We start from the raw sequence: 21062 nt of genomic DNA, 5'->3' as shown, positions 1-21062 counted from the left end.
GCGGCTTGGCTCGCAGCTTCGCCCGCTGCACGCCCTTCAGTGCTGAGCAGGCCGGCAAGGATGTCGTCCGGAAGATGCAACTGCGGCTGCGGTGCGGCGGCAAGGAAAGGAGCGGTTGTCGGGGGAGCCGGGGGTGCAAAGAAGGGCCAGCTGCCGAACCGCTCGAAGGCGGGCAGGTCCGTGGAAGCAGCATGGCGCTGCTGCTGAGCCGACAGCCAGGCCATTGGCTCAGTGTAGCTCAGAGCCCCGGGATGAGGAGCGAAGGGGGCGGGGTGCTGGGAGAAGAAGTCGGGGCTTTGCGAGGGCTGAGCCTGCGGTACAAGCAGTGTCAGCTGATGAAAAATCTACCGCAAAGCCGAGTTGAGGACACGTGCCTGCGCAGAAGGGGGAACCGGCACCGAAGCAGTCGGAAGCGAGGTAGCCGTTGGCGGTTTCCAGCCGAGGCGCAGGAGCTCCTTGGCCAGATCCGAGTGCGGGTCGAGAGCTTCTGCGGCAGTAAGCTGCACGGGAGCAGCTGCAGTGACAGTCTCGCCAGGCTCGGCCGACGAGACGGGACTGTCTCCATCGGCCGGAGGAGATGGGTTTGCCCACTTCTCGACGAGACCATCAAAGATGTCGGCCGTCTGAAGAGCGCACGTATAGCCCTTGCCCATCTCGCGGAGGATATGGCTGCACGCGTGTGTTGATTCGCGCAGCTCGGCGGCCTTCTTGCGCTGCTGAGCGCTCTCGGCGTTGACAAGAGCAAGGAGGTGCGTCGTCGCGGCTCCGAAAGCCATCTGCGTTGCCGAGATAGGCGCGTAGCGCAAGCCGGGAGAGCGTTGGTACAGCTCAAAGAGCGCGACAATGCGAGTTCTGCAAGGAGGTGGAAGCCAGGTCAGCTAGAGGCGAGAGAGCAAGAGCGGGCAGACTAACGCGGCCGAGCTGCAGCGCTTGACGGCCGTATCGTTAAGAGGCGAATTCATCTCGGCGTTGTGGCGGATGTAGTACGGGCGGTAGAGCAGGATGACCACAAATTGGTACAGAGCATTGAGCCTTCGCGCGGAAAGCGAGGTATTAGCAATGATACCGCTTGAAAGGGCGGTCAATGACCGCAACATACAGGATGATGTGCGGCGGCGGCGGCTTGATGGTCTGCGGCGCGATACGCAGCGAAATCGGCAGGCTCGAAGCCCAAGTCTCGAGGTCGAGCCTGCACATAGCCGAAAGCCGTGAGTTGATCTGACGGAAGGTAAAAGGTCGGCAACAAGGACGTACGCAATCTCTGAGATGCGATTGAGGGTCTGCGCGCTGTAGAGGTTGACGCGCAGAGCGTAGCTGAAGGAAAGTAAAGGTCAGTACGGAACTGCTCCACCTCGCGCGACAAGCTCGTTCACATACACCGTGACGAGAACGTGCTCCTCAATGATGGCTAGTCGACATAACCAGTGGAACGTGGAGGAAGCGAAACTCGGCAAGGCCTTCTTCTCGTTTGCGTTTGCCGGACCGAGCCATGGATGTTGGTCGAGCTCAGGGTCAATTTCGGGCAAAGCAAGCTCAAGCGTTGAGCGCAGAATACTCGGGTTGCGACCGACGTAGCTGGACCACAGCCTTCAGAAAGGTGTCAGCACTCTTCCGCTCAAAGCTTGCGAAAGCGAGGGAACGGCAGGAGCGCACTTGTCCTGCACGTAGGCGGTCCACATGACGCGTGTTCGCTGCTGCTTCATGGCGGCCGTGATGACGCCTCGTTCCAGCAGCGGCGAGCAATCGATCCCGAGCCCGACTGAATGGAAGGAGCAGTCAGCAGCGAAACGAGCAAACCATGCGAATGAAGGACTCACGTGTCTGCGACATGCGGAACCCTATCCCGCTGTACAGATACCCCAGACCCTGAAGCGAGTTACCCGAGTGGTAGGACCCGACGAGGAGCAGGCCCTGCTGCGTCGAGAGCTGTGGTCGCTCGCCCTCGTCCTCGAGAAGGGCTTTTGCACGGGCTGCGCAAGCTCGCGCCGCCAAGCGATCCGAGACTCGCGGATCATTGCTGAGCGCGCAAGCGAGTGCGATGATGGCGTTGTGCAGCAGCGGCGAGTAAAAAGAAGTACGTGGAGGCGCTAAGGGGTTGGAGGAGAGGCAGAGGGCGAGATCGCGACGGAAAGAATCCTCGTCGACCCAGAGGCACCAGATGTTGAAGTAGGTGAAGAACCGCGCGAGAAGGTCTTCGTGCAGCTCTTCATCCCACTCTGCGAGCTCGGGGGGAAGATGCCGACGCCAGTCGACCGGACCGGACGGCTGCGAAGTTTGCGAGGGCAACGTCGCCAAAAGTGATGCAGGAGACGGGCGCGAGTTGGCGGCAACACTGTCGGAAGCGCCTGGTGAATAGGAGAAAGCGCGAGTGTCGGCATGAGGAGGAGAGCCGACATGTGGTGGTTCGGGGAGATGCTGAAACGCGCTTGTTGGGCCGTATTGTAGAAACTCGCGAGTCTCTTCATCTAGCTGGAAGAGGGCCAAGTGAATGCTATACGATCAGCAGGGAACCGGAGAGGAGAGAAGACGAAAGGCAGGAGCGTACCCTTAGGCGGCCCAGCCCGGCATCTACACCCTCCTCACCGTCTGTACGATTCGACTCGGCGCCATGCGGCGCGCTCGATTCTTCACTCGAATCCTGCCGGGCGTTCAGCAGCCCCTCGAGGTGACGGACCCGTTCTTCCAGCGCCGACACGTACGCCTTTGCGGCAGGACGACGGCCGTCTTGCTCCTGCGTGTACGTACACGTGTCGCAGTAGAGCTCGCAAGTTGCTGTACGAGGGTGTCAGCTCAGCGAGATATCGAAGTGGGGGCAAGACGGACAGCATGGGTCTCCGCCGTCGCACTTGCTCTTGCTGCAGGGTTGACTAGGTCAGTTGTGTGAGCTTCAACCGAGGTACGTGACGCGTACCGCCGCCTGCACCCGCTGCAGGCCTTGGACGAGTTCTTGCCCTTCCTCCCAGTCGCCTCGGCAGTGCCGTGCGAGACGACCTTGCGACTGCCAGTGTCCGGTCGGGTCTGTCTGAGCATGTTACGCGCGGACCGAGCGACGCGCCACAAGCGCAGACACTCAGAGGTGCTGTTTAGCAAGCAAAGTGGAGGGGAGAGCGATGAACGCGACGAACGGCGGGTCTCGTCAGCGGCTCTGCGGGTCCAGCGGGGTGCTCGCCGGGGCCTGCCGAGAAGGCTGTGTCACATGAGCTTGGAAGCGGCGGAGTCGTAAGCTGTAAGCAATTTGCTGATCGACAAGCTTGCAAGGAGTTCTTCCGCGCGAAAGAGGCATGCCGCATCCAGTACATGTCCACATCTACACGCCCAGCTGTGCCGCTGCACGCTCGGCAAGACTACCAACAAGACCAACAAGCGACGGCTTGCCAGCCGGTCGCACGGAAGACGCCGGCGGGTCATTCTCCTCGTCTCCCTCGCGGCCATACCCTCCTGCGCCAGGCGTATGGATCACGAAGCGGTCGCCTGCGCCCATCCTGATTGTGTTACGGCTGCCGAGGTTGATTACTCGCGGTGCAGCCCCTTCCTTGAAGTCGCCATCTTCCACTCGGCGCTGCTTGATCCACAGGTTGCGGCCTCGTTGGCCCGACTCGCCGCCCTTGAGGCCGTACGGCTGGTTGACACGGCGCTGCGGGAACAGCCCTCATCAGCTCGAGTCCTCGAGGCACCCGGTAATTCGAGGAAGCCAGTGAGAAGACTGAGAGGAGGCGGGGCGAGGGAGGGCGACGGCCTGGAAGGTCAAATAGACTTACTTCGCTCAGGATGCTGGCCTGAATAGGCACAGTGAACTCGATGTCGCGCGTGACGCCGTGTCCGCCGCGATACTTGCCCTTGCCGCCCGAGCCTTCGCGGACCGAGAACTCGTGCAGGATGCACGGGTACCGCCGCTCGAGGATCTCCACGTCCGTCATCCTTGTGTTGGTCATACTGCTCCCGTACGGGATTAGTGAAGGATTCAAAGACATAGCAGCGGTGTTGAGCTGGGGAACGCACTGGCAGTGAATGCCATCCTCGCCCTGCCACGAGGGTCCGGCCCCCGATCCGCCACACTGTAGGATCCTCGAGTCAGGCACGAGCGCGAAGGAAGAAGAGAAAACGCAGGTACGATCGTCTCGTAATAACTGCGCAGCGGAGCCGTCAGTTTTGCCGATTGACCCCGGCAAGCGACAAGGTGACGCACCCGAAGCCCTCGGTCGTTGTACCGTCTTCATTCTTCCCGCCCATGCCAAACGTGAAGTTGTTGCTAAGAGGAACGGGAAGTCAGCGCTGCTTAAGGGCGTTAATCTCAGGAAAGGGCACGCACCAGTCTCCTTGCGAGGCCGCGACTGCCTCGAAGGCGCGAAGCACGACGTCGGTCACCCTGAAGGACACGCAGAAGCGTCAACAAGGCTGAAGGGAAACGAACCACTGGCGCGTACCTCTGGCTTGTCATGACATTGCCTCCAACAACGGCACACGTCTCGCTCGGGTTGAGGATTGAGCCTTCGGGCACGCGGAACTCGATTGGTGCGAGGCAGCCAGCATTGAGCGGGATGTCCTCGTCGACGAGGATCCGCATGCAGTAGATGACACTGCATGGACAAGTCAGCAAGCTGCTCGGCAACACAGGCAAGCTCGACGCACGCAGAGGAGCAGACCGCGAGAGGAGCGTTGAGCGACGACCACGACTCGGGCCCGGTCCCCTCGAAGTCGAATACGGCGCTACCCTCGTTCGGGTCGATCGTGATGGTGAGTTCGATTGGGCTGCCGTCGTCCATGTAGTCGATGGCGTGAAGCGTGTGCGAACCGGCGCGCATTGCAGCCTTCTTGAGCAAGTCGCGCACGGCGTGCTCGGCGTTGTTGCGGATGTGCATCATGTACGCCTGGACGGTTTCGAGGCCATACTCGTCGATGACTGCGTCGGAGAAAGCATGAGAGACGCGCAATGTGCGAGAAGAAGCGCGAGACGCACGAGCCGTGAGCAGCTGAACGCCGCGGTTGTTGGCAGCGATCTGCGCCTGCAAGTCGCTCTCGACGTCGCGGAAGCACCGGCTACCCGACGAGCCCGGATACGATGCTGGCTCGTCGACAAGTCGCTTGACGAGACCCTCGCGATCGTACTTGCCGGCGCGGACAACCTTGAACGACGTTACTTGGGCGCCTTCCTGAAAGATGGTCGTGGAAGTTGGCGGCATGCTTCCGGGAAGTATGCCACCCACATCAGCGTGGTGGCCTCGCGAGGCCGTGAAGAAGATGATCTTGGTCTTCGTCGAGTCGAAAACGGGCGTGATGACCGTAATGTCGGGCAGGTCTGCAAGGACGCATGTGTCAAGACCAGGAGAGTCTAAGGAAGGCACAGGCGCAAGACTCACGCGAACCTCCCGCCTTCGGCGAGTTGGTGAGAAGTACGTCCCCGTCAACGATCCCGTCGCCGCTGGGCGCATTCGGTCCGATACCGAGCGTCTCGACTTGAAAGCGAACGGCAAAGCTCATGCTCCCGAGATGCACAGGAAGGTGTGGTGCATTGGCGATCAGGTCGCCGTTCGGAGCGAAGAGAGCGCAGGAGAAGTCGAGTCGCTCCTTGATGTTGGTCGACTGCGTGCAGGTCCGGTCAGTACGGGCTGCATGAGATGTCGTTGCGCAAGAAGACGTACAATCGAGGTGAGCTGAAGACTGCGGCCGGCGGCTTCTGCGACCGACATGAAGCGGTTGGCGAAGAGGGTGAGGAGGACAGGGTCCGGCTTGCTCAGCGTATCGGCAGACATTGCGAGAATCGAGCGTGACGAGCGGGTCTGTAGGCGCGAGAGTTGGCAGGAATCGCCCCCGAAAAGCAACAGCAGGAGCGAGAGGAGCTTGAGCGAGATGGAGGCGCAGGCAGCCCGAAATCGGGTGGGGCGGAGCACAAGTCTGCTCGGAAGTGCGAAACCAGCAGCGTGCAAAAGCCCGGTCGAAGCTGCGGTCCCTGGAGAGTCCCGCGCGTAATCGGGGCGGAGCAGGCGGAGTGAACCCCCGGCGTCGCGGCGTCGCGGTGTCGCGCTCAGCGCACAGCGCAAGTCGCGTCCTCCCTCAGACAAAGCTCTCGCAGCATGTTCTGCTGGCACGGAGACTGGCTGCAGTAAGTCCAGAACTACACAGCGGCGTCCTGCACTGCTCGCGTCGCCTCGAATGGTCGCTGCGCTCGTTTCGCTGTCCAGCTCCGGGCGATTTCCGCCAGCCTTGCCGCGGCGATTCTCCTCGTTTGCGGGCAAGCTAGCGCGTGCCTGGTGTTTTGCGGGGGTTCTGTCGACTGCTGAAAGTCCGCGATCCCTCTCCGGGATACGCGGGTCGCTTCAGCACCTCCGACCCTTCTCTTCCGAATCGTCCACTCCTGGCTTCTCGCCGTGCTGAGCCACACTACTGCTACCAAGCACCTGACAACGTTTCAGCAACCACCTGTATCGCGTTGACATCGTCATGCCGTCCATTCTGCCCGACTTCGTCCTCCCAGACCACTCGATCCGCATCGCTATCGACCGCGGCGGCACCTTCTCGGACTGTCAGAGCTCGTGGCCGCTTCCGAACGGCGAGCGGCATGAGCAGGTCGTCAAGCTCTTGTCGGTCGACCCGTCCAATTACGCCGATGCACCGACAGAAGCCTGCCGCCGCGTCCTGGAGCTCGCGACGGGTACCAAGATTCCTCGCGGCACGAAGCTCGACGTCTCCAAGTTCGACTACATTCGGCTATCGACTACCGTCGCTACGAACGCGCTGCTCGAGCGCAAAGGAGCGCGACATGCCTTTATTGTAACGCGCGGCTTCAGGGTGCGTTTCCTCGCGTGTTCTCACATCGCACGAGACTGAAACCGTAGCTCTGCAGGATCTCTTGCGCATCGGCAATCAGTCGCGGCCCAACATCTTCGCCTTGAACGTCAAGCGCCCCGAGGTTCTGTACGAAAACGTCGTCGAGGTTGACGAGCGCGTTACTTTGGTGGGCTTCACGAGCGATCCGGCATTCAACGAGACCCGCGTCCAGTTTGATGAGGCAGGCAACGTCATCAGCGGCCATGAGGGCGACATCGTTCGTGGAGTCTCAGGCGAGGCCGTGCAGATTTTGCGCAAGCCCGGTACGTCTGAACAGCAAGCTGTATACGACTCTTACTGACCGCCCTGCCGACAGACCCTGAGAAGATTCGGAACGATCTCGAAGCTGTCTTCGACCAAGGCGTACGCTCTCTCGCTATCTGCCTCGTGCACTCTTTCACCTACCCGGGTGCGTGCCGTTCTCTGTACCCATCCTGGACGGCTCTCACTCTTTCAACTGCTTCTCAGATCACGAAAATCTTGTCGCCTCGATTGCCAAGGACATTGGCTTCACCCAGATCTCCGTGTCGAGCCAGCTCTCGCCGCAGATCAAAGCCGTTCCTCGCGCAACCTCGGCTTCGGCCGATGCCTACCTCAACCCGATTCTGAAGGAGTACTTGCGCGGCTTCTTCAAAGGCTTCGACGACTCGCTCGCGGCAGGCACATCGGGCGCACGCGTCGAATTCATGACGTCCGAGGGCACGCTCGTCGAAGTCTCGCACTTTTCCGGCTTGCGTAGCATCCTCTCGGGGCCGGCCGGTGGCGTCGTCGGCTATAGCTTGACGAGCTGGGACGAGGAGAAGCGCATCCCCGTCATCGGCTTCGACATGGGCGTGAGTGGCGCTTCCTCTGACTTTCCCGTATTCAGCTCAACCCGTTGCTGCCTACAGGGCACATCAAGTGACGTGTCGCGCTTCGACGGCCGCTTCGAGAAGACGTACGAGACGACTACGGCCGGCGTATCGATCCAGACGCCGCAGCTCGATATTAATACCGTGGCAGCCGGCGGTGGCTCCTGCTTGACGTTCCGCAACGGCCTTTTCCGCGCGGGGCCCGAGTCGGCGGGCGCAGAGCCCGGCCCAGCGTGCTACCGCAAGGGTGGCCCGCTCGCTATCACGGATGCGAACCTCGTGCTCGGCCGGCTCTTCCCCGACTACTTCCCAAAAATCTTCGGCAAGACCGAGAACGAGCCGCTCAGCCGCGAGGCGTCGATCTCAGCGTTCGAGGAGCTGCGCAAAGAGATCAACGCGCACAACCGCGAACACGGGCAAGGGAAGGAGATGTCGCTCGACGAGGTTGCCTTCGGGTTTATCAAGGTGCGCTTTCGCAACTTCTGCGGCCACGGCTGCGCAAATCACTCATCGCAATGTCTTGACAGGTCGCAAACGAGATCATGGCCCGTCCGGTGCGAGCATTGACCGAGGCAAGGGGGTTCAGCACGGCCAAGCACATCCTCGCCGCTTTCGGCGGTGCAGGAGGCCAGCACGGTTCGTCCTCTAACCCGGCGACCCCTGCTCGCCCTGTTGACCCTTTCATGTCGCAGCTTGCGAGCTCGCTCGCACTCTCGGCATTACGCAGATCCTCATTCACCGCTACTCGTCCATCCTCTCGGCATACGGCATGGCGCTCTCGAACCGTGCTTTCGAACGTCAGGAGCCCTGCGCGATGGAGTACAACGACTCGAACAAGACGACCTTCACCTCGCGCCTGGACCGCCTGCGCGCCGAGGTGACGGAGGAGCTTGGTCGCCAGGGCTTTGCGGACAACCGCGTCGAGATCGAGCTCTACCTCAACATGCGGTGCGTCTCGCTCATCACGACACTTCATGTGAGAAAATGGACCTGACCTTGGTTTGATCCGGCAGCTACGACGGCAGCGACACCTCGCTCATGACGCTCGCGCCTGCCGATGGCTCGCTTGACTTCCACACGGCGTTCGAGGCCGCGTACAAGCACGAGTTCGGCTTCCTCCTCGATTCGAAGGCCGTCATGGTCGACGACGTGCGCGTGCGTGGGATCGGCAAGACGTTCGACTCGCTCGGCGAGTCGGTCCTCGCCGAGGCTGACCGCACGACGTTCACGAGCGCGGGCGTCGACGCAAAGGCCGAGAAGGCGACCGCGTCCATGTACTTTGAGCAGACAGGGCGCGTCGAGTGCCCGGTGTACAAGCTCGAGCATCTCGAACAGGGCGACAAGGTCCTCGGTCCCTCTGCCATCGTCGACGGGACGCAGACCCTGATCCTTGACCCGGGCGCGGAGGCCAAGATCTGCTCTCGACACGTGTATATCACCCTTGCATAGTCATGTTCTCCTCTGTATTGCCACCTTGAGCCACCATGTCTGCTCGCATCGAAGCCGTGAGCGAGAGAGGCGTGTCTCAATTACCCGTTGCGCGCCCGCACCAACCTCTAGCAGCCGTCTACCGGTCCCCGGCTCCCTCCTCCACCAGGTGACTCCTCATCGGCAGCGCGACGGCGTCCCTGTCGTCCCACACGGCCTCGTGCACCTTCCCGCGGAAGCGGTACCGCACGCGGAGGCGCTTCTTCTCGCCGATCGCCGAGTCGCAGAACCCGAGGAGCGTCGCTTTGGACCGCCCGGACGGGATCGTGAGCTGCGATGCCGAGGGCGCGAGGAGCGCCTGGAGCGGGACTGCGGGGCGCGGAGAGCTGGGCGGGTCAGTTGGGCGGTTTCAGTGGAAGAGGTGGTGGACTACGCACCCGTCACGTCGAGCCAGCGCAATTCGGCTGCGTCGTCCGGCTGATCCTTCGCATCTGCAGCGTCGAGCACGCCGTACACCGCCTTCTCGATGACCAACCCTGCTCGACCAAGCCCGGTCAGCTTCCCGTAGCGACGAGGCGTGATGCGCGAGACAGGAAGTGACCGACCGTTCTTCGCCTCCTCGTCGCGTATCCGCCGCTGTACGTGCTCTGCAAGAAGCGCTTGCGCGTCGAGCGCCTCTTGGCGCTTCTCGCGGATCCACTCTGCGTGCTCCTTGCGCAGCTCTCGGAGCTTGCTCGTGAGCTTCTGGCGCTTGCGCGGCGCGAGGACAAAGTGGTTCGTCGCGATGATGCCGAGCGCGGGGACGAGTGTGAAGCCCGCGGCGAGGCGCAGGTCGAGGCCGGACGAGACGATGATGGGGAGGTTGAGCTTTTGCCCGAGGCGCGAAAAGCTGCGGCAGTGCGGTCCCTTTAGCTGCGAGCGGGGTACGAGGAGGAGTGAGAGGTTGCGCACCGCAGCTTGACCGTCATCGAGCCGTTGGCGGCGATGTCGAGACCCATCCCGGCGCGGCAGTTTTCCGTCACGCGGCGGTCCGCATTGATGCCGAGGCTCGCGGCGCCGACGTTGGTCACGACGCCGCCGATCGAGACCTTGAACCCGCCGAGGACGGTGCGGCCATAGTTGACGCTGACCTGCTTGGCAAAGACGGCGCTCGTCGCCTCGACGGCCCACCCGCTCGCGTGGTTGAGCCCGATCGAGACGGTGCTGTCCGAGTACGGCTGGAGGAGCGCCGCGCCCCACGTGCCGAGCGCCCACGCGCCCGAGCGGAACGTGAGCGTGCCCGTCGTGCGCTCGTAGATGCGCCGCCCGAGGACGAGGTTGAATTTCGGCGGCGCGGCGAGCGTCTTGACGGGGAAGTCGAGGCGCGCAAAAGTGTCGTTGTCGGGCGCGTAGGTCGTCTTGAACGTGAGAGAGCGCGGGCGGAGGAGCGTCGTGCCGAGCTCGAGCGAGAGGCGCGACGAAGGGTTGTGCTGCAGCTTGAGAAGGAGGTTGCCGGCGCCCGACCCTTGTCGTGCGACAACCTGGGTTGTGGCGATGAGGGCGGTGGACGGGTTGATCGGGGTCGTGAAGGAATGCTTGAGAAACATCTGCCGCTGCTGCACTGTGCGCAGACGCTCGACGAGGCCGAGCTTTTCGGGCCCGCCTAACCGTTCGAGGTCGGCATCCGATAGGAAGAGGACCCGTGCGTCCGAGATCACGGTGACCTCGCCCTGCAATACAGTGCGGTCAGCTTGACGGCGCGAAGGTGGCGGCTCGAAGGCAAACGACCTGCTGCCAGACGTAGCCAGACGCACCTTGCTCTTGACGAGGTTCTCGACGTTCTGCTCGACCTGCTGTCGGTTGAGTCGTTCGTACTCTGCTCGTAGCTGTGGGCAGGAAGCGAGTCAGCGACAAAGAGGGGCGAAGCGGTGCCGACGCGGAAGGAGGGGGAGCGCACTTCTGCGGCCGTCTTTCCCTTTGTCGCGACCTCCCAGTTGGTTTTGAGCCCTGCTTCTCCGAGCTCGTCGTAGATTGCGCGCTTGTGCGGGTCGGAGAGGATTTCATAGGCGTGCGAGACGTGTTGGAAGCGGGCATCTGCGGCGGGCTTGAGGGCCGGGTCGCGGTGCCGGTCGGGGTGGAGGAGTGCTGCGGGGGCCACACGGGTCAGAGCAGAGTGACGGGGTCCGAGTGAGCGGCGTGCGCACCTGCCAGACGCCTGTATGCGCGCTGTACGTCGTCGTCGGAGCAAGTGCGCTCGAGGTTGAGCACGGCGTACAGCCCGTCGTGCCCCGAGTCGAGCAGGTCTCGGGGCTCGTCGCCTGCGTCGGTGCTGCGGAAGAGCGGGTCCGACTGCTCCCACTCTGCGTCGTCTGCGCCCTGCTCGAGGCTCGACCGTCCGAAGCGATCGCCGAAAGAAGCCGTCGCCATCGCAGTCCTGCCTCGCCGTGGGCCCCGCTGGTTCGGTGGGTAGCTCGAGAGTGCGCTCAGTAGCCCACTCGCAGGTCCAGCAGAAGCAAGCGGTGCGACGGAGCAAAGTGGGGAGAGTGCGAAAGCGAAGCCACAGGTTGCGTCGACTCTGTGCGCTCTCCTCCGCCGCACTCGCACCGGACGGGCCAGGATTGCAGCCGAGCATGGCGAGCCAGGTACTCTCTCCCCGCTCCGACTGTCGCCGCCCTCGCCGCTGACGCCGTTGCCTCGCTGCAGCCGCCTCCCTCTCCGCCGCCTTCGCCTGCCGGCAGCGCGCCCGCACCGCGACAGACGCCCGCAGAGCATGCTGCGAGGGCCTTTGCACCGCAGGATGTCCCCACCCCGCCCGTCACCGTCCGCGGACCGCTCATCGCGACGCCGCCAGAGCCCAGAGAGCCCCTCGCACCCTCTCCTGCACCGCCTGCCTCGCCCGCCCCCGCTCCGCCGACCGCCCCACCAGCGTCCACCGACCTCCCGCCGCCGAGTCCGCCGCCAGAGGTCGTTCCGCCGCAGGGAGAGGTCACCGCCGCGGGCGTAGAGATCGTCGTCGGCGACGAGGAGCAGGCGGGCATCGAGGCGTGGAACCGCGAGCGCATCGAGCGCAAGATGCGCGGCGAGTACGAGCGCGTAGGGCGGCACCTCTCCGAGCTGGTGCGGCCGCGAGCTCGCTTCGGCCTACCCTCGGGGCTCGAGACTCACGCATCCCGTTCCACTGCTCCCGCAGGTCAACGACAACCTCGACGCGCCGCTCCGCCTCAACGCCATCCGCATCCTCGGCGCCAAGTCGACGCGCCCCTCGTTCCTCTCGCGCGTCTTTGCGCCCTACCTCACCCCGCTCCCTCCCCCCTCGTTCCTTTCCGCGACCTTCTCGCCCGACGCGCCCGCGCCCGCACCGCCGTCGGACCAGACGCTGCGGTCGCTCCTGCGCACGACCCGCGCGCTGACCGAGACGCTCGAAAAGTTTGACCTCTTCCGCGGTCTCGACGCGACGATCGAGCGCAGCGACAGCGCGTTTGCAGAGCGCGAGGACGTCGACATTGTCCTCCGCGTGCAGGAGGCGCCAAAGTACTACTTGCGCACGGCGACGGACGTCGGAGACGGCGAGGGGAATGCGGTGCGTCCTCTAGGCATACGACGCAGCGTTGTCAAGCGATGCTGACCCTCGCTTCTCTGACAGACCGCAACGGCCAAGATTCGGAATGCGTTCGGTGGCGCCGAGGTCATCGAGGGCAACCTGAGCTTCGGCACGCGGACAAAATCCGCCTTCCAGGTGCGTCCGCCCGACACCCACTCTCGCCACGTCGGAAGCCAAGCTGACTTGCGCCCGTGCGAGAGTGCAGCTCCGCCTCGACACGCCCGTCAACGCCTCGACGACGACGCACGCCGACTTGAGCATCTTTTCGGCGCAGCGCGACCTCAACTTTTACGCGAGCTGCAACGAGGCGACCAAGGGTGCCATGGCGCGGTTGCGGGTGCGTCCGCGCAGCGAGACTCGGCAATCTCCAAGGCCAGTGAAGCTGATGAGATTGACTCTGCTCTTGCGACGTTGGCGCACAGACGCTCACGCCGTTCGGGTACCACGAATTTGCGTACGAGGCGGTCTTGCGCGAGATTGGCAACATCGCACCTACAGCCTCGATGTCGTGCGTTTTCATCCCCTTTCTCTCTAATCTTTTGCAAGAGCGGTGGCTGATCGAGTCGGTCGCGCACCGCAGGATCCGCAACTCGGCCGGCCCGTCAGTCAAGAGCGCCGTTTCGCACACGTTCACGCGCGACTCGCGCGACGACCCGTTCGTCTCGACACGGGGTGCGTACCTGCGACTCAAGCAGGTGCGGCTTGTCGCCCTCTTTTCCTCTGTGGGGGTGCACTCACGCTGGGGGTCGGCTCGCAGGAGTACGCAGGGTTGGGAGGAGATGCGCACTTCATCCGGGCGGAGCAGGAAGGGTCGGTTGCTCGCGCTCTCGGCAATGGCTTCGTGAGTAGCGCATTCTCTGTGGCCTTCGGACTCGCCGCTGCTGTTACTGACGACTCATCGTGTGCCAGTCTGCGTCGCTCACGGCCCGCTCGGGTCTCCTCATCCCGCTGTCACTCTCCCGCTCCTCCAAGGCGCGAACGTCCCTCTTCCCCGACCGGTACCACCTCGGCGGTCCGACCTCGGTGCGCAACTTCCGGCTCAACACGCTCGGGCCGCGTGACCTCGGCGACCACGTCGGCGGCGACGCGTTCTACGCCGTCGGCGCGAGCCTCCTCACGCCGTTCAGGGTCCCGACGCCGTGGAGGCAGGGCGAGGGCAAGGGGAGCTGGAGCAGCGAGAACCTCAAGGGGCACGTGTGGCTCAACGCGGGAAAGCTCATCGGCAGTGGTGCGTCCGCTCTCTGCCTCTCTCGCTCGACGTGATCTGACAGGACGTGCTTGCGCCTCGCAGGCCAGCCCTACTCGACCCTCCTTTCGACGCCGCCGTCGCTCACGGCCGGATTCGGACTCATGTACCGCCACTCGCTCGTGCGCATCGAGGCCAACGTCGGCGTCCCGCTCGTGCAGACGCAGGGCGAGGGCGGCGTCAAGGGGTTCCAGTTCGGGCTCGGACTGAGCTTCTTGTGAGCGCAGGGGGTGCGAGGCATGAGGAGAATAGACCCGGAGGACATTGATAGTCACCTAGAGGCACAAAAGGTGGGCGTCAGCGCCCGATTTCGCCCCTTTGCTTTGACAGTCGGGGCGTCGCAACCCGCATTTCTACTCCGTGCAGCGCGTCTGAGTGGAAAGAGAGCGAGCATCGCGAGACGGGTCTGTCGAGATGATGCTGCACTTCTCGCTCTTTTCGTGCTGACACTTCGACAGTGTCCTAGTAAAGCACTCCTACGGCTCGTGAGGGCTTCCATAGTGCATCAGGAGCGAATGCTGACGAGGTCGTGCGGACTTGCGCGTCTTCGGGCGCTGGTCGTCAGCCCTCACCCCTTCCTCGCGACCGCACCTGTGCCTGCGTGCTGAGCACCAGTTTCTCGCTAGACCTTACCTGAGCCCACTGCGCTGCCCAGGATGCCCATCGAGGAGAAGGAGCGGCCCGAGGCGCTCGTGTCTGTGCCATCCGCCGACCCGGACCCGCCAAAGAAGGACCGCGCGGCCGAGAACGTGGCCAAGGCCAAGCAGGAGCTCAAGCAGGACTCGGACGAGCTCGTGCGTGCCCCGCCCGCTCCGCCCCGTCCCGCGCCAGAGGTGGCGATGACGAGTTGACCGTCCGACTTGCTTGCGACGCAGAACGAGGAGGATGCCGCGCTCAAGGGCGAGCTCGAGATGCTCGTAGAACGGCTACGAGTGCGTACCTTCCATCTGTCGCTCATCCAGCGATGCGCGCGCGCTCACCTCGTCCTCCTCCTTCCGCTCGTCGTCGCAGGAATCCGACACTTCGCTGTACCGCCCCGCCCTCGAGTCGCTCCGCACCCTCATCCGCACCTCGACCTCGTCCATGACGAGCGTGCCCAAACCCCTCAAGTTCCTCCGCCCCCATTACGCCGAGCTGCAGAAGATCCACGCCTCGTGGCCTGATCAGCCCGCCGCATCCACCTCGCAGGCCATCGCCAACACTGCGACTGCTGCAGTCGAGGCTGTCGCGTCGGCAGTCGGGCTTGGCGGCGATGGCGAGGAGAAGAAGAAGGACGGCGAGAGCACCGTGCAGGTGTCGGACAAGGGCCTCTTTGCCGACATCCTCTCGGTGCTCGCCATGACCTACTCGGACACGGGCAAGCGCGAGACGCTCAAGTACCGGTTGACGGGCGGAAGTGACGAGGACCCGGGGCTGTGGGGCCACGAATACGTCCGGTGCGTGTCTCGCTCGCACATCCTCCCGCTCTATGACAAGCTGACGTCCTTGACAACGCAACAGGCATCTCGCAGCCGAGATTGGCGAGGAGTACGACCTGCGCAGCGAGAAGAGCGAGTCGACCGACGACCTCCTTGCCCTCGGACTCCGCCTCGTCCCCTTCCTCCTCTCCCACAACGCCGAGTCCGACGCCGTCGACCTCCTCCTCGAGCTCGAGTCGATCGAGAAGATCGTACCCTACGTCGACATCAACACGTACCAGCGCGTATGCCTGTACATGGTGTCGGCCGTCTACTACCTCACGCCGCCTGACGACCTCCAGTTCCTGCGCACCGCGCGCGAGATCTACAAGAAGCACAACCGCTACACCGAGGCGCTCACGCTCGCGCTCCGTCTCCAGGACCCCGCCATGATCAAGGAGGACTACGACGCGCCGACGAATCCCAACATGAAGCGGCAGCTCGCCTACATCCTCGCGCGGCAGCAGGTCGACATCCCCGGCGAGGAGGACGAGACGCTCCGCGAGATCCTCAACAACACCAAGCTCTCCGAGGGCTTCAAGCGCTTTGGCTCCGAGCTCTCGGTCACCGAGCCGCGCAGCCTCGAGGACATCTACAAGTCGCACCTCGAAAATGCGCGCTCGGCCGCGGCCGTCGACTCGGCCAAGCAGAACCTCGCGGGAACGTTCGTCAACGCTTTTGTCAATGCTGGCTTCGGCAACGACAAGCTCATGGTCGAGGCTGAGGAGGGACAGAGCTGGATCTACAAGAACAAAGACCACGGTTCGTGCCCGTCGCTCCCGTGCATGCTCTCACATGATTGAAATTCCTTCGCACCGACAGGCATGTTCAGCGCGGCCGCGTCGCTCGGCCTGAGCCTTCTCTGGGACACGGACGTCGGTCTCTCGCACATCGACAAGTACGCCTACGCCTCGGAGGACCACATCAAGGCCGGCGCCATGCTCGCGAACGGGTTGATTCACTCGGGCGTCCGCACTGAGATGGACGCTGCGCTCGCGCTTTTGTCGGACCACGTCGAGTCGCCCAATGTCGAGCTTCGTGTCGCCTCCATCATCGGGTGCGTCTCGGTTCGCTGCATTCCGCTCAAGTACTTACTGACGCCCTCGTCTGCCCAAAGTATCGGTATCGCCTACGCCGGCTCGCAGCGCGAAGACGTGCGCGACATCCTCCTCCCGACGCTGCAAGACTCGACCGTCTCGCTCGAGATTGCGTCGATGGCCGCGCTCGCGCTCGGGTTCGTCTTTGTCGGCTCGTGTGACGAGGACGTTGCGCTCGGCGTCGCGTCGTCGATCATGGAGCGGGATGAGGAGCAGCTCAAGGAGAAGTGGGGGCGCTTCCTCGCGCTCGGGTTGGCGCTGCTGTACCTCGGTGCGTCTTCCGCCCGCTTTTTTCGCCTCCGTTCCATCGCGCTGACACGCTTTTTTCTACAGGCCGGACAGAGCAGTCGGAGGCGACGATCGAGGTGCTCAAGACGATCGAGGCGCCGCTGGGCAAGGTAGGCATCACGCTCGTGCAGATGGCGTCGTACGCCGCGACAGGCAACGTCCTCCAGATCCAGCAGCTCCTCCAAGCCGCGACGGACCACCTCGACCCGGAGAAGGAGAGCGACCTCCACCAGGCGCTGTCGGTCATCGGTGTCGCGCTGGTGGCGATGGGCGAGGATGTCGGGAGCGAGATGAGCCTGCGGCACTTTAACCATCTCGTGCGTCGCCTCGTCAGTCCCCCACAAGCCGTCGCATGCTCACTCGTCACGTTCGCAGATGCACTACGGCGAGCCCGTCGTGCGGCGAGCAGTGCCGCTCGCGCTCGGCCTCATCAGCGCGTCGAACCCGGTCATGTCGATCCTCGAGACGCTCTCGCGGTATTCGCACGACAACGACCTCGACGTCGCAATCAACTCGATCTTTGCGATGGGCGTCGTCGGCGCGGGGACGAACAACGCCAAGCTCGCGCAGATGCTGCGGCAGCTCGCGAGCTACTACGCCAAGGAGCCCGACTGCTTCTTCGTGGTGCGGATCGCGCAGGGCCTGGTGCACATGGGCAAGGGCACGATCGGCGTCAACCCGTTCCACACGGACCGCTCGCTCATGTCGCCCGTCGCCGTGTGCGGCCTCCTCGCGACGCTCGTCGCCTTCACCGACGCGCGCGGCTTCATCCTCGACAAGAACCATTGGATGCTCTACTTCCTCACGATGGCCATGTACCCGCGGTTCCTCATCACGCTCAGCGACGAGACGGGCGAGCTCCTGCCCGCGAGCGTGCGCGTCGGGCAGGCCGTCGACGTCGTCGGCCAGGCGGGCAAGCCGCGCACCATCTCGGGCTTCCAGACGCACACGACGCCCGTGCGCCTCGGGCACACCGAGCGCGCAGAGATGGCGACCGAGGAGTTCATTCCGTACTCCCACGTGCTGGAGGGCTGTGCGTCGCTTCTTCCTCTCTCTCCTCGTACGCTCCGGCTCAACGGGGCGCTGACTCGCCGCCTGCTTCTCTCTTCCTGCAGACGTGCTGCTGGCGAAGAACAAGGGGTTCGAGAAGGAGGACGAGATGGACACGACGAAGTAGATCGAGTGGCGGTCGACGAGGAGCAGCGCACGTCGCGCTCCAACAATTGTAACTGGCCGTTTTGCATGCACTCCGCGCGAGAGTCGTGAGCATTTGACTTGTGCTAGAGGGGTAGGAAGCGTTGTCAGCTAATTCCGGGTCTCCGCGCGCAAGGGCGCAAGGGCGGAACGTTCGCATTTGACACTTCCTCGCTCTCGCTCTCGGCTGCAGGATCGGAGCAGGCGACTCTTCAGGCTCGTCTAAGCCACTCTCGCGAGCTACTGCACGAGCTGCAGTGCCCACGCTCGCCTCGGACCGTCTGCGCTGCGGGTGCGCCTCGTCGCGAGTCCGTCTTGTCGCTGGAGACGCCAGCCTCGCAGGGAGGAGCGCGTCCGACCAGCGACGCTCCTGTTTAACTTGGACGCCTTTGCGCCACACTGTCGGATCCGCCCACGGTGTCGTGCGCTCACGAAGCGATATCCTCCGCGTCGACCTCCGCATCGCCTCGCTCTCCGTCTAGCCCCCGCCAGCCCGTGACAACACCTTTCGAGACGCCATGAAGTACGGCAAGACTTTGCTAGAGACGCTCGAGTCAGTCCCGGAAGAGTGGCGGCAGCAGGCCATCGAGTATCGCAAGGTGCGCTCTCGCCTTTCCTTCCTTCTCCCTTTTGAGCCTTTCGTGCTGATCAATTCCGCCAAACAGCTCAAAAAGGTCATCAACCGCGTCGCGAGCGAACTGCAGGACCTTGGCTTGACGAGCGAGGTCCTCAAGGAGCTCCTCGCGCAGCCCGGCACAGTCTCGTCCCCGCCCAAGTCGCCTGCGCTGCCCCTTTCTCCCGTGGCCTCGACGTCCAATCTCTCCGCCGACGACGACGAGAAGAACAGCGGGTCCGAGACCCGCATCGAGCAGGTTATCGACGAGGCGGAGGGGACGCTCGAGACGGAAGAAGACGATGCTCCCGAGTTGAGCGAGAAGGCGAAGGGGAAGCGCAAGGCGCCGCGCACGCGCAAAGTGCGCGCGACGTACGAGCTGGCAGGTGCGCCCTCTTCACCGCTTGTCGTGACGAGCAAGCTGCTTAGCCCGCTCTGCAGGTACTTCTGCCAACCCTGAACCTCGCATCCACCTCGTCTTCTCCTCGTGCTCGTCCGAGTCGTACTCCGAGTCCGACACGGAGCCTTCCGACGCCCAGCGCGTCTCGTCTGACGACGAACGCGCCGACGCCAGCTCGGCGTCTCCCGCCAACTTCCTTTTCAAACGACATGCGCGCAGCCGCTCCAATACGGTCAAGGGGCAGCGCAAGTCGCCAAAAGCCCGGATCACCGAGATTCAGTCGGAGAGCGAGTCGGACGCGGGCCAAACTCCGCCCTCGAAAGAGGGCAGTAGCTCCGACCCTTCAGGCGGGCCCGACTCGTTTCCGACGACTGCGTCGACGAGCTCGGTCGCCGAAGACGCCGAACCGCCATCCAACGTCGAGTTCGAAGGAGCTGGTCCGCACGCCAACAACCTGCTCAAGCGCATGTACGGCGTCGGGCGGTGGAGCGACGACGAAGACTCGCCGTCCGTGTACGAGCTCGAGCACGCCGAGGCGCAGGAGCTCGCTGCCGCTGCGGCCGCGGAGGATGAGCTCGGCGCCGCGGCACCGCCTGCCGACTCGGGTCCCCTGTCCCAGCGTCTCAAGCGAGCGATGAGCCAGGAGACGCTGCGAGCGGGTCCGCTGACGCCTACCTCGCTGGCTGCGCTTGAGAAGGAGGACTACTTTGCGGCGCCGGCGACTCCCAAGCAGAAACTTTCGCCAATGCCTCGCGTGGCAGCTGTGGAGGAGGCGGACGAAGCGGATGACGAGCGTGAGAAAGTGCCGTCTAGCGCCGGAAATGGGTACGAGGGTTCGCCTCACTTCGAAAGCCGTGGCATACTGATGGATACCCCGCAGACGACGACGGAAGCACCGTCCGCGCCAGCACCGACGCGAGGTGTTCATCCCGCTCAATTCGGACACCGAATTCCTCACGCTCCTCGCGTCGGCGCTCAACTCGCTCGCCACGCTGCAACTCGCGCAAAAGCGCCAGTTCACCGAGTCGGTGCAGCTGCTCGCGCGCGAGGTCTCGGCCGTCTCGTCGCCCTCGCGCCCAAAGACGGACCTGTACATCTGGCGCGAAATCTTCTCGCTCTGGGTCGAAGCGGCCATCTTTGAGTCGTCGCGCGAGCGCGACCGCGGCGAGCGCAGCATCGAAGATGTCGAGAAGAAGCTCGAATGGTTCGTCGACCAGGTCGCCAAGCGCAAACTCGCCAAGCGCATGCGGCACAAGGAGAGCCGGGTTGCGCTCGAAAAGTTCATCGCGCTCAACGTCGAGCTGCTCGATCTCAAGAAGTTCCAGATTGCAAATGAGGAGGCGGCGCGCAAGATTGTGCGTTTCCTCCCCTCGTCTTCGTGTTACTCTTGTTCACTCTGCGCCATTTGCAGCTCAAGAAGCACGACAAGCGCACCGCTCTCACCGCGTCAGCGCGTTTCCCCAAGTTCATCGCTTCGGAGGATGCGACCTCGATGATCTCGACCGAGTTGATTCGCTCGAACGACGACGGCACGCAGCGACCGGTGCTCACGCTCCCCGGCTTCCCCTCGCTCCCGCACGTCCTCCTTTCGACGTTCACGACGACGTTGCTTCCCATCATCCCGTCACTCGAAGACTACGAGTGCTCGATCTGCGGCGACGTTGCGTTCAAGCCGATTCGGCTCAACTGCGGGCACAAGTTCTGCGGCACGCTTCCCATTTGGCCGGTGGCTGCTCATAGTTGCTGACCTCGTCTCCGTGCAGTCCGTTGTCTTGTCAAAATGCAAAAGCGCGGGCAGGACAACTGCCCGCAATGCCGCAGTGCGGTCGTGCTTCGCGCCAATGCCAGTGCGTTGCCCCTCTTACTCCGGTCGTACGCTTACAGACACTGACGTACGTCGCGTGCAGCCAACCTCGACACCGAGCTGCAGCAGTTCATGCAGCGCTGGTTCCCGCACGAGGTCAAGGCCAAGGAAAAGGCGAACCGCAAGGAGGCGGCCCGTGAAGAGCTAGAGGAGATGGGACTGGTAGAGCACAAGTGTCTGGTCATGTAGAATTCGGTTGCTTGAGCGTCCTGTCTTTGC

General features: G+C 63.5%; 7 protein-coding genes across 7 annotated transcripts; 4 read left to right on the top strand and 3 right to left on the bottom strand.

Annotated features, from left to right (window-relative positions):
• Nucleotides 1–344: 344 nt before the first annotated feature.
• On the bottom strand, nt 345–3030 carry JCM10292_005068 (Zn(II)2Cys6 transcription factor; the record flags this gene model as incomplete). Its single annotated transcript, XM_076645967.1, has 10 exons — nt 345–852; nt 913–1032; nt 1100–1189; nt 1255–1314; nt 1378–1587; nt 1654–1759; nt 1818–2469; nt 2546–2772; nt 2824–2855; nt 2912–3030. 10 exons carry the CDS (start codon nt 3028–3030, stop codon nt 345–347), a joined length of 2124 nt encoding a protein of 707 aa, XP_076508246.1.
• A 277-nt stretch (nt 3031–3307) lies between these two features.
• On the bottom strand, nt 3308–5750 carry JCM10292_005067 (uncharacterized protein; the record flags this gene model as incomplete). Its single annotated transcript, XM_076645966.1, has 11 exons — nt 3308–3634; nt 3759–3933; nt 4000–4055; nt 4112–4127; nt 4187–4249; nt 4310–4366; nt 4425–4577; nt 4630–4900; nt 4958–5296; nt 5358–5580; nt 5640–5750. 11 exons carry the CDS (start codon nt 5748–5750, stop codon nt 3308–3310), a joined length of 1791 nt encoding a protein of 596 aa, XP_076508245.1.
• A 688-nt stretch (nt 5751–6438) lies between these two features.
• Nucleotides 6439–9125, top strand: JCM10292_005066 (uncharacterized protein; the record flags this gene model as incomplete). The annotated part of the gene is made up of 8 exons (XM_076645965.1): nt 6439–6786; nt 6842–7088; nt 7142–7234; nt 7294–7658; nt 7716–8141; nt 8204–8312; nt 8369–8624; nt 8690–9125. 8 exons carry the CDS (start codon nt 6439–6441, stop codon nt 9123–9125), a joined length of 2280 nt encoding a protein of 759 aa, XP_076508244.1.
• Nucleotides 9126–9243: 118 nt separating this feature from the next.
• On the bottom strand, nt 9244–11510 carry JCM10292_005065 (J domain-containing protein; the record flags this gene model as incomplete). The annotated part of the gene is made up of 7 exons (XM_076645964.1): nt 9244–9473; nt 9542–9640; nt 9710–9993; nt 10056–10813; nt 10898–10969; nt 11041–11228; nt 11288–11510. The coding sequence occupies 7 exons, from the start codon at nt 11508–11510 to the stop codon at nt 9244–9246; spliced, it is 1854 nt and encodes a 617-aa protein (XP_076508243.1).
• A 203-nt stretch (nt 11511–11713) lies between these two features.
• SAM50 (SAM complex subunit SAM50) lies at nt 11714–14151 on the top strand (the record flags this gene model as incomplete). The annotated part of the gene is made up of 10 exons (XM_076645963.1): nt 11714–11725; nt 11787–12200; nt 12274–12663; nt 12727–12819; nt 12890–13021; nt 13107–13192; nt 13265–13379; nt 13442–13525; nt 13594–13912; nt 13976–14151. 10 exons carry the CDS (start codon nt 11714–11716, stop codon nt 14149–14151), a joined length of 1821 nt encoding a protein of 606 aa, XP_076508242.1.
• Nucleotides 14152–14586: 435 nt separating this feature from the next.
• Nucleotides 14587–17949, top strand: RPN1 (proteasome regulatory particle base subunit RPN1; the record flags this gene model as incomplete). The annotated part of the gene is made up of 9 exons (XM_076645962.1): nt 14587–14724; nt 14806–14862; nt 14942–15366; nt 15431–16149; nt 16210–16444; nt 16505–16755; nt 16818–17089; nt 17148–17805; nt 17888–17949. The coding sequence occupies 9 exons, from the start codon at nt 14587–14589 to the stop codon at nt 17947–17949; spliced, it is 2817 nt and encodes a 938-aa protein (XP_076508241.1).
• A 535-nt stretch (nt 17950–18484) lies between these two features.
• On the top strand, nt 18485–21032 carry JCM10292_005062 (uncharacterized protein; the record flags this gene model as incomplete). Its single annotated transcript, XM_076645961.1, has 7 exons — nt 18485–18565; nt 18632–18965; nt 19021–19804; nt 19860–20334; nt 20391–20685; nt 20743–20826; nt 20887–21032. The coding sequence occupies 7 exons, from the start codon at nt 18485–18487 to the stop codon at nt 21030–21032; spliced, it is 2199 nt and encodes a 732-aa protein (XP_076508240.1).
• Nucleotides 21033–21062: the final 30 nt, after the last annotated feature.

Source organism: Rhodotorula paludigena, assembly GCF_050403205.1.
Source record: "Rhodotorula paludigena JCM10292 DNA, Rt_paludigena_JCM10292v1_ctg3, whole genome shotgun sequence".
NCBI lineage: Eukaryota > Fungi > Basidiomycota > Microbotryomycetes > Sporidiobolales > Sporidiobolaceae > Rhodotorula > Rhodotorula paludigena.
This window is presented reverse-complemented; position numbering and strand designations above follow the sequence as displayed.